The 12,699-nt window shown below is 44.5% G+C and overlaps 1 protein-coding gene across 5 annotated transcripts; it reads right to left on the bottom strand.

The window, feature by feature from the left end:
* Nucleotides 1–121: 121 nt before the first annotated feature.
* On the bottom strand, nt 122–11,808 carry atf7a (activating transcription factor 7a). Of its 5 annotated transcripts, none has more exons than XM_057040978.1 (12): nt 11,755–11,808; nt 8,681–8,752; nt 6,134–6,230; nt 5,768–5,880; nt 5,480–5,644; nt 5,143–5,294; nt 4,962–5,055; nt 4,758–4,877; nt 4,273–4,422; nt 3,916–4,104; nt 2,906–3,011; nt 122–2,808 (listed from the first exon to the last, which is right to left on the bottom strand). In XM_057040978.1, exons 2-12 carry the CDS (start codon nt 8,726–8,728, stop codon nt 2,582–2,584), a joined length of 1,461 nt encoding a protein of 486 aa, XP_056896958.1. In that variant the 5' UTR covers nt 8,729–8,752; nt 11,755–11,808; the 3' UTR covers nt 122–2,581. The 5 variants fall into 5 exon arrangements, with proteins under 5 accessions (XP_056896958.1, XP_056896959.1, XP_056896956.1 ...); XM_057040979.1 differs by lacking the exon at nt 11,755–11,808 and adding an exon at nt 10,052–10,135; XM_057040976.1 differs by lacking the exon at nt 11,755–11,808 and having other exon boundaries at nt 122–2,463; nt 2,543–2,808; nt 8,681–10,007.
* Between the last annotated feature and the right edge of the window lie 891 nt (nt 11,809–12,699).

Raw genomic sequence — 12,699 nt, 5'->3', positions numbered from 1 at the left:
CAGCTGAGGCATGAAGCAGGTTCTAATTCTTATCGGTCAAATATTATATCGGTCAAACAAAGATATCAGGATTAAATAGCTTATCTTGCTACTATCCAAGATTCCAAGACAAAACACGATCTTTATAAATGTCCATTATGATGTTTCTTTAATTAAAACTGCAGCAATGTAAGTGTTCATAGTAATTTACTTGGACATGCATGGAAAAGTAAATATATTCATATAGTACAGATATGTACAGAACAAGGATATCTATATCTATATATATCTATATATATATCTATATATATAGATAGATAGATATATGTCCAAACAATGGGAGTGTGAAAAAACATTAATACACAATATTACTTGTTTCATTAAATTTCTCATTTCACATTATTTCACTAGCTAACATCAATATGATGATAATGACAATTGTTAGTTGGCCAATTAAAAAAAAATAACTTAAACACAGTGAGTCAACAATACCAAATTTCTCACAGACACACTGAAAAGGAAATATCATTTTGGGGGAAAATGACTTTTTTCTTTAGAGAAAAGACAAAATGATAACTTTTGAAGAAATTCATTCTTATATGCATTACAGTCGGGAGCAACAGGATTGTGTGGTACTGTAAATAGCACAACAAAGGCCCTGACAGAAAAGGTGCTACTGCCGTGAATTAAATGGAAGCTAAATGAGTTTTCTCAACCATGTAGAACAGAACAGCCAGTCAAATATAGCACCAGCTCCTTAATACATCACACTGGGACCAACTTTGGGACTCCAGGACAATAGGTTCAGTCAAAGGGGATGAAAATCGCTTCGTAACCTCCCATTTGTGGATACAGTACATACTATAGAAAGTATTCTTTATATGATTGGGGGAAAAAGAGAGAGAACTGCAAAAAACTTGAAAACAATACAATAACAAGTTTGCATTTTAGTGCATACAAACATGCCCGCGTGTTAATGGACATATATCTTGCTTTTGAAATATCACATATTATAAGTCCAGTATGTGACCACGAGGGACAGAAGTGTGAAGGAGATACAGGAGGAAGAGAAAGGAAGGCAAACAGCTTACTCAGGGCTAAAATAGGGGAAATACACTGATGCCTCAGTGGGAAACCGAGACAGATTTTTCCTGACTTGGAGTTTGACCAGCGAAGATGTTTTTGCTGCGTTTCCCCACCAGGTGACATCCAAGTGCTGGACCACTTTCAGGAGACTGCAGGACTCGTTTCAAATCCAGTTAGGGGCTTTTACTAGCCAGCAATCAACCAGAAAAGTTCGCACACGACCCTGTTTTGTATCATATTTAAACCCTTTAATAAGGTTTGACAAATCAATGAAGAAATCAGGGATTATCACAGGCACTGGTGTGAACGTAAGGCAGAGTTATCAGACCATGAGAGTCTGCGTCTAACAAGCAAGTGCAAGTAACAGTAGCAGAGAGGAAAATATTAACAGTCAAGCAGTTCACTTCATATCCAAGGCTAAGTAACTGGTGGTCATTATGGCTTAGTTAGTTCAGTTTGGTAAGAAGAAAAGGGACCGAGGGGGTTCAACACACCTCTGACAAGCAGCAAGGATGTGAAACCATCCTGAGAAGTGTGAAAGTAACAGTGAGACAAGAGCAACGCTGAGAAGCACATCCACCAGAAAAGGTCCATACAAATGTTCTCGAGGAAAGGGAGAAAGAGTGGGGGTGACTCTGCTTCCCTTCAGGTTAGAAAAAGCTCATGTTCAAACGAACCTAGTTTCTGTGGAGGACTGGGAGAACCTGCCAATCATGGACAACAAAAACACGTAGCTGCACAGACTGTCTGGAGGAGAGGACCACCGGACTGAAATAAGTCACACGCTAATGATATCAACCTATCAGATCAGGGGCGCACACGCTGGTATGTTCTGATGTACACAATTATATACGCGCAGAGCCATTCGCACACATCGGTAAAGGACTGTGTCAAGAACAGTAGAAATGAGGTAAGGATCGTGGGTCCGTGTTGAGATCTTATTAAGATGGAAGATGGATAAATACTCGAAATTGGAGTGACACCTGCTTTTGAAGACACGGAGTTGTGGGCTAGGGTGGCACGCAAGGGTCTGTGCATGGCTTAAAACGTTGACAATCAAAAGGCACTATTCCCACTGTGAAGCCCTCTATGCTGTTAGGTAACCAATTTGAACAGAACTTCGCGGCGGGGGTCCGCTGGGAGGTTGATGTAAGCAGTGCACTTGTAGTAATGCAGTCCTGAAGTCCAGCGAGGAGTCAGTCTGACTGTGAGGACAGCTGAGCGTGGGTGCAGAGAGAAAGCAGGATGGGAGGTTGGAGTCCAGCCCCTGTAATCTATGGCAAAGTGAGCAGGAAGCTCTCTCAAACATCTCAGTCCATTCCCAGAAGGCTGCTGCTGAGCTCCAGGCCACAGCACCATGGCTCTACCGGAGTCTCAGAGAGAGCAGATGAGCACTGCCTAGGGAAAAGGGGGCAGGTTAGCCATCGGGGCTCCAAGACTAGATAGGGTGTAGGGACAGTCCATTGTTCTGTTTTACCCCTGGATGAGGCAACTCTGGGCTGGGAGGCATTGCTCATCATCTGGCGGCGGACTGGGACTGTGCAGCCATGATAATGTGAGATGTTCCGCCCTCGGCCCTCTGCTGCTGACCCATCCCTGCCAGCACAGCCATGGCCTCAGCTGCCGCTCTTGAGCTCAGGCCGTTTTGCCCCAAAGAGGGGCTGGGGGCCAACGAGCTGTGTTGGATGACAGGAGCGGGAGAACCAGTAGGCTCTGATGTATCTTTCATGTTCCCTTCTGCAGCTACAGAGAAAAGGGCAGAACACAAACAGTGAATTACACAGAACATAAGCTCCAAACACCTTTAGTGGTTAGCAGCAGAACTGCTGCCCTGTCCCACCTAGATAGGCAGTCTTCTTCTGTAGGGTGGTCACTGGACAGTCCTTGTGGGCCAACAGCAGCTGCTTCAAATGAGCCACCTCATTCCGCAACAGAGATACTTCATTCTGGAGGACCGGAGAACACATTCATGTCAGATTTGCAACGGTACAGAACATCTAATAATAATTGTAACTCTTCAAGCCTCCATGTCATAGCGCTTACACTTGGTCCTAAAAGAATCCGAGTACAGGAGAGTGTTCCTATCTAAACTCACTTATTGGTCATAGTGCTGGTTTTCCTGTACATCCGGTGCCTTGTTTTGGTTCCCTCTTTCCTTCTGTCATTCTCTGTCGCCAACCCGTTTCACTCTAAAAGGCCGAGGCGTCCCTGCAGTGCCAGATAATTCTGCATGTTTTGGTCTGGGTCAGCACCAGCGCTTAACCTTTTGCTTTGTGGTTTTTCCTGTTGCACAGGCCATACTTCCTGTTTTCTCTCTCTTAGTGCCTCCCTTAGAGAGCCAGTTACCTGCCCTCGGAGCCGTTTTGTTTATTTGCTTTTGGATTTACCTTCCTGCTGAGTTTTTAATAAACTCCCTTTTATTGACTTAAGCACGTTGTGTCTCCTGCATTTTGGGTCAGGCCTCTGGCTGGACAGCCCAGGACATTATTCTTCACATGCCTACAGTGAGGAACCCTTATAAAACTGTGCAGAACAAATATTTGTGGGTGATGTATTTACAGATGTGGCCTGCTCTCAGACCCCACCCTGCACATTAATTTAATGGGTGCATGAATAAAAGTGGGAAAATGCAACAATGCAGCAAGAACGAGTGAACTTAACCATCTCACAAGCCTGAAAACGCTGTTGATTTTTACCGCAGCTTTACAAACTCTTTACTGGTGTGCAGACTCCAAGTCAAAATCACTGCTACATCTGCCTTTTCATTTATAAGATTTTGTTCTATCTTTATATATAACTGCAATAACGCATGTTACAGGCTTCAGCCAAGTTAATGAGAGTCCCCCTCACCGACAGTGAGATGTTCAGAGTGCCGAGCTCCTCGGCCTTTTTCTCCAGGGAAAAGACCCACAGCTTGCGTTTTTGCCTGCAGCGTGATGCCGCCGCTCGGTTCCTCTCAAGGAAGCGCTGCCTTCGCTCGTCTGGGTCGTCGTCTACCGTCCGCCGCCGACGCCCACCTGTAGGCTGGGCTGGAGATACCTGGCGGCCGAGATGGCGGAGAATTGAAAATGAGAAAAGAAAAGTGTGAGTCATCATTGCTGTTGTTCAGACATTTTATTTCTTCGTTTCATGTAATCAAAATAAACACAGCTGCGTTTCCTGCTTCAGAGAAGTAAATGACTCGGTCAGCTATTAAACATTGAGTACCTGAGGTTGAGCAGGTGATGGCGCATCAGGCTGTTGGACAAGCAGTTGGTTCTGTTCTGCCCTCTGAGGTACCATCGGGCTGCTGCCTGTCGACATGACTCCCATACTGTGACCTGATGGACTCTGCTGGGACAGAGCAGCCTTCAGCCGCTACAAGACAACGGTGGAACAGTTACACAAATACGTCTGCTGTTGTAGAGAAGATCTTAAAAATCAAATGGCAATTTTTCAGCTTCTTTGATTCAATTCTGTTACCAGACCTCAGTTACTTTAGGTCAGAATAGAGACTAAACACCTCAAAAAGTAAAAAGTAACCGTAAAGACAGTGTGACAGCATGGTGTAAGGGTGAACTAAAATAAATCTAACTGAAATAACAGTCATATGATGTACAAACAAACTGGTGATGAGAGTGGCTGGAAGGTAAACATGCAGAAACAGAAGAACAAAGTAACAGATAAAAATAAAGAGCTAAATTGGGACTGACCATCTTGGCTTCTGAGTGGATGCTATAGCCTGAGGGGGAGTTAGAGCCGCTGCTGCTACCTCCTAGAGGAGGACCCGGGATCCCAGGAATGTTGGGTACCATGCACATGGGTCGAGCCAACTGGAAACCATGTAACGTGCAAATACAGATGTAGTAACAACCTACAGCAAGTACTGAAGCCCAACTTTAGAGTGTGTGCGTTACATTGATGACAGAGGGTATGTGCACTGGACCAGGGAGCACAGATAAGCCTGGACCAGTGGGAAGCATCATCATGGGGTAGTGGCTGGTTGGAGAACTACAGAGGTACAAAGAATAAATGTTAAGTCATATCTCAGGTGTGGAAATGCTGCTATCAGAAGCGTGAGTGATGGCCAGTACTCACCCCAGACTAGTGCGATTGGAAGGTGGTGCCTGCGTGATGACAGACGTGGGTGAGGGCATGGTGGGCTGAAGGGCATCGAAGCCGAGGTGCAGGGGGAGGGAGCCTGGACGGACAATAGTCGGGGTCGGGGCTGAACTCCTAGGAGGGGTATCCTGGGAGAAAGAGACACGATTCGCCAGCGTTAGCACAGTGAAGTCAGTGAAAGACACGGTGCTTTCAAAGCGTCAGAGGAACCATCACTTTCTCAAGGCATAATGACAGGTATCACAAGCCAAACACTTTCTTCATCATTTAGTTTTCCACAAGCGTGTAATCCACCCTCCTCCCACTTCTCTACCTTTGCTTTCACCAGAGCTTCTCTGCTGTGGTCTGAATTTCCAGAAATAGATTCAGGGCTGTCTGGTGGCGACGAGTCAACCTCTACAGGAGCTTCTTTTTTCACCTTCACATCGGATGGCGTCTGCAGGCTCATGTCCAAGGCCACATTGTTCGATGCAGGAATCTGATAAGACAGAGATAAAGACAGCTGACTATACTTTTATACACTGATGTATGAAATATGACCACAAAAAACCTTTTGTTTAGTACATCGTAAGGATTAAATGATTATATTTAACGTTCTTACAGAATGTTTTGCTCTCTTGTCATCCTCGTCTTGTTCAAAAGAGCTGGCCAGCTCATTGAACAGTCCGACCTCCTCGCAGTTCTTCAGGAAGCGGGTAGGAGTTGGTGTCTGGTCTAGCAAAAGAAAGAACAAGGAAATAAAACAGAACAGAGCAGAAATAATTCAAATGTCTTCACACTTTGTGCTGACAGTAGAGGCAGGGGTTATTCATGTTTTTGGGAGTGTTTTTTTTTAGAAATAGTAGGCACAAAAGTGCTGAGTAAAGCCTGAACATGTTTGATGTTGAAATATGCAAATTAGCTTTACTGGGAAATTTTTTTAAAAGAAGAAGAAGAAAAAAACTGTTTGTACAATGCGTAAACGAACCTGCAATAATAACAGAATCCGTCCTCGCTGGTCCAAATTTCAGCGTCATCTCATGCTTGTGTTTGTGTACAGCCAAGTGGTCCTCATTGGTAAACCTCTGGAACATGTGAACAAAGGAAATACCAATGTGTTATACATGGTCTGGGGCCTTTGAGTATTTATTTACATGTCCCAGTGACCTAAAGTATCTTAATGTCAACCCAGAAATCATATTACATATACTATACAACAGCCTCTACACATTATATGCCAAACAATTCAGAAACAGGCCCCTGTGGTTTACAATTACTTGTGCCTAAATAGACACAGTATAGCTTGAAGATAGGGCCCCCAGTATCTTAACACAATCTTTTAACAAGAAAAGGGCTTAAATGGGTGAGAAATAACATTCTTGTTGAGAGCAAAGATGCAGGTAAAAATATCAAAATGAGAAGCGAAACAAACAAATTAGGCAAATATGCCTAAATAAGTTGACACACCAGGACAAATGCTGCCAGGTCTGTTTGAAAGCAAACATCACTGTCCCACACTCAGCAGTGCCTCTATCATGTGGGCCGAAGCAGAACGTTTTAGAGCCTCAAAGCGGTGCACTGACAGGCACCATCTGAGACGCATCTTTGGAGAAGTGAGAAGTGGTGAGGTGAATCAGTGAGAAGCGGAGGAGGAATAATCTTGGCTCTGGCCCCAGCCTATTCACCATTCCTTCCTTGGAACCTATTTTGAGGCGCTGCCTTGCTACTGCAAGCTCAGTCGTGAGAGGGTGAAGTGGAAACACAGTCAAGTGTCAAAGGAGCTTATTTTTAGCCACAGCAGGCAGCATCACCAATACAACTGCATGTCTGATCTGTCTGTCTGTCCCTCTGAATAGGGCAGCTGTACAGGAAACTATCTCAGACTAATCTCCCTGTATGAGATCCTACAGCTTGGATTACCCCTCACCACACGGTAAATACAGGTCATCATATAATGTCTGCTGTTGTTGTTGTGATTGGCTCATAAAAGAAAAAATCCCCCTCCATCTAGTAGCGGAATGATTCAGACTTTCCCGGTACACCAATGTTGCTTGTAAAAGGAAGCATTAAAACATTGTGGGAACATGAAAATCAGGTAACATCAATGTGTCTGTCTTAAAGCTTTGAAAATCCTCAATTGAGAATCAAAGTAAAAAGACTGGAATATAGAAATAAATTCAACATTATAGGGGATCATAAGCGGTGAAGATGCAGAGAATCGGCCCCCATTTTTCATAGTTTTTATTACTCCTGCCAAAAAGATGATGCTTTCAACGACACGCATCCGTCAACAGAAACACACCAACACTCATTTTGAAAACAGAAAGCGTGTGAGGATATTTGGTTAAAAGGAAAAGGGCTGGAAATGGTTTTATAACATGATGTTGATGGAACAAAAAGATGGTTGTGATCTATGTTACTGCCTCCTAAAAAAAAAGGCAGTTGGTTTTATTTATTAACGATTAACTTTAGCAAAAAGTGAGTCATTTCTCTGATAAAATCAAGAGTCTGACCAAGCAGAGCAGCTAGTGTTAGGCCATCCATCAAAGTCTTCAACACATGTTGCTCTACGCCTGTTTTCAACCAAACCAGTCATTACAAAATGACCACCTACACCAGTGATTCTCTTTGGAATAACAGTAAAACAATACTGGAGTAATTTCAAGACAAGTAATTAGCAAAATTAGCAAAAAAGAAGATCCATAAATATTATCCTGAGCTAAATCTTGGCTGTGATGCAGCTTTGTGCCCTAAAGGTGGTTCTGCAGCTCAGCGGTCCCACTGTTTTCATCATTAAAAGCTGCTTAAAATAAACTGCTTTCCCTAAGGTCTCTTGTTATCTTAATTGTTCTTCACTTGGGTCCTATAAACTATAAAATCCATTTTAACCAGTATTAAAGCATTCTTATATTATACCATTCAGCCCCAAAGACCTCCACAATCAGCTGCACAATTACGCCACCAACATTTTTAGTTCCTTATTCCAAACTAAAGTCAGAATGATCATGAAATAAATATACTAAGAATAACATTCAAATTAAACCTTCAAAAATGATCAAATCAGCCAAACTTAACATTAGTTCATAAATCAATTGTATGGTTAACTATGTGGCTCTGAACTACAGCTTTAAAATCAGTTCCAAACGCCATAACAGTTATTTTTAAAAAAGAAAGAAGTAAATCATATTTCCTGTGCAGAATGTCCAAATCCACCAAAACAGCCCGCTGTTGGCATGTGGGTGCATTATTGGCACTCAGCTGAGTCACTGGCACGGCTCGAACCTGTGTCTGCAGGCGCTAAAGCCGGCAGTGACAGGCTGAAACAATAACGGTGCTCTGGTGACTCACTGGACGCTCCAGTGAGTCACTGCTGAAGGAGACGGCAGCGTCTCGCAGGACAAACTGACAGCTCGCACCAAGTTCCACACGAGGAGGCTCCCTAAAACACACGACCGATCCATTTCCTATCAAACCTCAAATCTACCGCGCTTCGCCACCTCTCGGCACGCGCAAGCCAAGTACGGAACAAACTTACCTGTCCACAACCAGGAGCGCTGCACACGAAAGGCCGGTCGTCCCCCATCTTTGCAAAGAGCTTGCAATGAAACTGTGGGAGAGGAGCAGAGGAGAACATTGTTGCGGCTTCGCCTCGATTTGCGGACTGGTAAATCCTAAAAACAACAAAATAGGGATGCTGTGGCTTGTCGTCTTCGGTCCGAGCAGGAAGCCAAATACTATTTAAAAATAACTCTGGCACGGAGGAAAACACGCACAGAGGCAGCGAGACCAAGTTTCCCTGGTGATACTTCTTCACACAGGGGGGATTCTGGCTGGCCAATGAGGAGCAGCTACCCTTTACACAAAGACATTTCTCTCTCTCTCTCTCTCTCTCTTTCATTTTCCCCTCATTTCCAATCCCTCCTTCTCTCATTACCACTCCCTCTTCGCACCTTCGTGGCACCTCCCAAACATCTGCCTCCTCATTCAACACACACAATCCGCCCAGGTTTGGGGTGGCTTACGTCCAGGGGGCAGAGCAGTCCTTCGAGTGATCAGAAGGTCACGGGTTCACGCAGTCAGAGCCGGGGCTCCAAACTGCGCCCTGCTATGTCTCAGCGGAGAGAGCGGATTGTTATGTTTCCCGAAGAGAAGGTAATCCACAATCTTTCTGAGAAAATCCCATTCACATTCAAGTCAGAGACCTTGGAGGGCTGGTGAGGAACATAAATGTTTCAGCACTTTGTGCTGGCAGTGGGTTGCATCTGCAGCTGTTGCACAACGCCGTCCAACTGACAGTACGGCAGCCCTCTCGCATTAGGGGCCCGGGTGCACAGGCGAGTGGAAAGGCTACAGTAAACAAAAGCTACTGAATACTGAAACGGCAAATCACTACAGGGCAGCGCGGCCGAGGCTTTAATCATCGAATAGTGAAATGCTGCTTACATCACCTCCTGCTGAAGATGCTGCCGTGGCTGTGGCGGCGCTACTTTACTCTGTTTATGAATGGCGTTTCATCGTGCGCAGTCTGGAGCGCACGTGGACTGACTATCACACAATGCAAACCGTGATGCTGGCGTACCGCAGCGCCTACAACATGGATCAAGCGTGCAGTCGAAAATGATTGGACAGGACACATTATTCATTATGTTGGCAACGAATAAATGCGTGAACGTTTTCCAAATGTTGAAGTCAGTGCATTTTCCTCCCTCCTCACAGCTGCCCCGGAGCCAAAACGTGACTGCCGAAACCTTGCAGTGGAATACAACGCTCTCCCGTGACACCGGGTCTGTAACAGGCCGAACCGTTGTGTCCTCCAGCTCCGTGTTTCCGTGAACAAAAGGGGGTCTGCATTGTGCACGTGAGCAATAGCCCCATCTCCCTCTCTCGCTCTCTCTCTCTCTCTCACTCTGCAAACTCAAGCGGACCTCCCACGCTCTGGAGAAAGGCGGCACGCCGGTGTCAGGACCCTCACAAACTGTCTCCAATCTGCCGAGTGTATTTGGGCAGAGACGTGCCTGCAAACACAAAAAAAACCCAATCCGGCTCGTTATAGAGAGGGTGTGGATGGCGCGGGGAAATAGACACATCTGGCGTGAGGAGGAAGCTTGTATCAGGTAACGTGAAATGCTCAAACTGCCCTCATTTTCTTCACCGAGCTGCAGCCAAAGTGCCGCCGTTAACTTACATTTCTCCGACTCAGCAGGTGTAGGGGAACAGGTCCCGGCTATAACCGGCCGCAGTTATCCAGTGTTTGATGCAGACTGCTAGGAAACTGACTAAACACACTGTATTAATAGCTCACACTGCAGCCATGACACTGGAATCTGTGGCTTGAATTGCCGAAAGGGTAGGGGAGACCCCAGCAAGTGGGGGGGAAAAGTTACAGAAATAAGGAAAGAAACTGTTCAATTCATTACTGATCATCAAGAATAGAGCGTGTAGCTGTGCTTGTTACCAACCGAACCCACACACACACACACACACATAAATGAACTCAAATTTAATTTTGAACTGGACGCCCAGAGTTCAAATAGACCATCATCAGAGAAGACTTGAAGCTGCGCTGAGCTAAAGAGTTCACGTATTCTCAGACAATATCCCCGCAGGGTGAAAAATGAACATCGACTGTCTATCACACACACCATTTGTTGGGTTCTGGTATAGTTTTCAGTCAGTGTGATGGAATGAGGTCCGACTGTGCCAAAAAATATGACCTACATTTCTAATGACGGTGTTGACACACACAGGGATGTGAATCCTGGGGGGGTTCGGCAGCTCAGATTGCAAATACTATGTATATCTTTTTTTTTTACAACTAACTTTCAGTTGGAGTTGCCGCCTGGAAACCCAGATTTCACCGTATTCCACAGCCAAGCCTCTAATCCCATAATGCATACGGTTCCGGACATGTCAGTGTAAAATTCCACGGTCGTGAAGGCTTTATTTCCTTCGTGCAGACAACAATGACTGTCTTGTAAAAGTATGTCTTTTTATCCTTCATTGCCGTCTGGCGACATTCGGGCGCACTTAGCCCTGCCTTTTCCCGTAACAAGACCGCCTTTTCTTTTCAGCAATTGGCTAAAAGCGCGTCAGTCAACGGCAGCTGAAGCGTTCGAAGTGCCGGACCCTGTCAATAACATCAAACAGCCGAATATTATTGGTCGAAAATGCAAAGTCAACTTTTTGCATACACGAAAAAAAGGAAAGTGGCTAGCGGTTGTGGCTAGCCTAGCCAAAGGCCAAACGCGCATCCGAAGCAAGTAATAACAGCGCTATTACTCACGCACGGGACCGCAACAAATGTGTAACAACACGCACTTCGCCTTAACGGAAACGAACTACGGTGTTTTAAAGTTTTACGGACAGGCAAAATCCAAAAGAACATAAAAATACAGCCATTAGTTGGTTAGCGGACTGACACTAGAGCGCAAAGCGAGACAGTGGGTCCGAATGAAACACTGTTACAACAGTTTGACAATTCAACAAAGGTGAGGTTTGAACGATGGGAAACACTGTAAACTAACGCACCGAACGCTACAGTGTCGCACTTTAAAGTCGCCGACGTAAGAATTGTGAATTTAAAGAGTAATAAAGTGTTTACAAACTCACCCTTGCGCCCCTCTCTCTGGCTCCCCTCTCCTCTCCTCTCTCGTGGAATTTGACACTCCCCTTGACGTCGAAATATCGCGAGATTTCACTTCAACCATAAATTACAATCCACGACTAAACATGTGAAACCTGCGTATTTGGGTAAAGTTGGCATAATATAATATAATATATATAATATAATATAATGATTTGTCACGTCGGGTTCCATACTGAGCGTCGTATTATCAATCCAGAAGCCATATGTGAAGAGGTTTCGTTGAAACATAAAAATTCTTGACGTTGTGATTTATACAATTAATAAATTATCAACAACGTGATGTTTATGGCATGACTGACCGCTAATCCGAAACATTGCTTTTGGCGTGAGGAAAGAAAGCCTCTCTAGGATATAGTTGAGCAAAAGTCTAAATAGGTTATTAAAAAGTAGGTGTTTCATGGTCCCTTTGTTTAATTGTGTAGTTTGCGCGTGTCTTCTCTTTCAAAAGTATTTTCATTTTGTAACATAAAGATAAATGCAGTTATAGGGCATATAGACGCTGAAGACCACTAGTTGTAAATCTTACAAAACAAGTTTACATGAGCAAGGGTAGACAGCAAGTAGTACAAAGCATATCAATAGAAAACGAAATCTGTTTTTTCCTGCTAAAACAGATTACTAGATCAGTCGGCAAGGTTTGGATTTGAGTCTGCACTGCATGAATAAAAGCTCATCATTACTTAACACTTGTGACGCGCATTCTGGAACAAGGATAGGGAGACCTCTAGTGGCCAGAGCGAGAATTACGACTAATTAAGGGTTTGATTAGGTAATAAAATCCGATGCATAGAAACACGTTAACATCTGGAATATCATAGAACTAAACCGTCAAGACGTGTCTTCACACATCTCCCAAATCGTGGACTCTATGCTGGGCTTAAAGACCCTCCTGAGGTGAAGAAGGGAAG

Source organism: Takifugu flavidus, chromosome 8 (assembly GCF_003711565.1).
Source record: "Takifugu flavidus isolate HTHZ2018 chromosome 8, ASM371156v2, whole genome shotgun sequence".
NCBI lineage: Eukaryota > Metazoa > Chordata > Actinopteri > Tetraodontiformes > Tetraodontidae > Takifugu > Takifugu flavidus.
This window is presented reverse-complemented; position numbering and strand designations above follow the sequence as displayed.

Coding starts and splice junctions, on each gene's coding strand:
- atf7a (XM_057040975.1), bottom strand. CDS start 9,076: ATGAGAGAAGGAGGGATTGGAAATGAGGGGAAAATGAAAGAGAGAGAG. Junction 5,881..6,133: donor GGATTCTGTTATTATTGCAG/GTTCGTTTACGC, acceptor TTCTTTTGCTAG/ACCAGACACCAACTCCTACC. Junction 2,809..2,905: donor GAAGAAGACTGCCTATCTAG/GTGGGACAGGGC, acceptor TTTTCTCTGTAG/CTGCAGAAGGGAACATGAAA.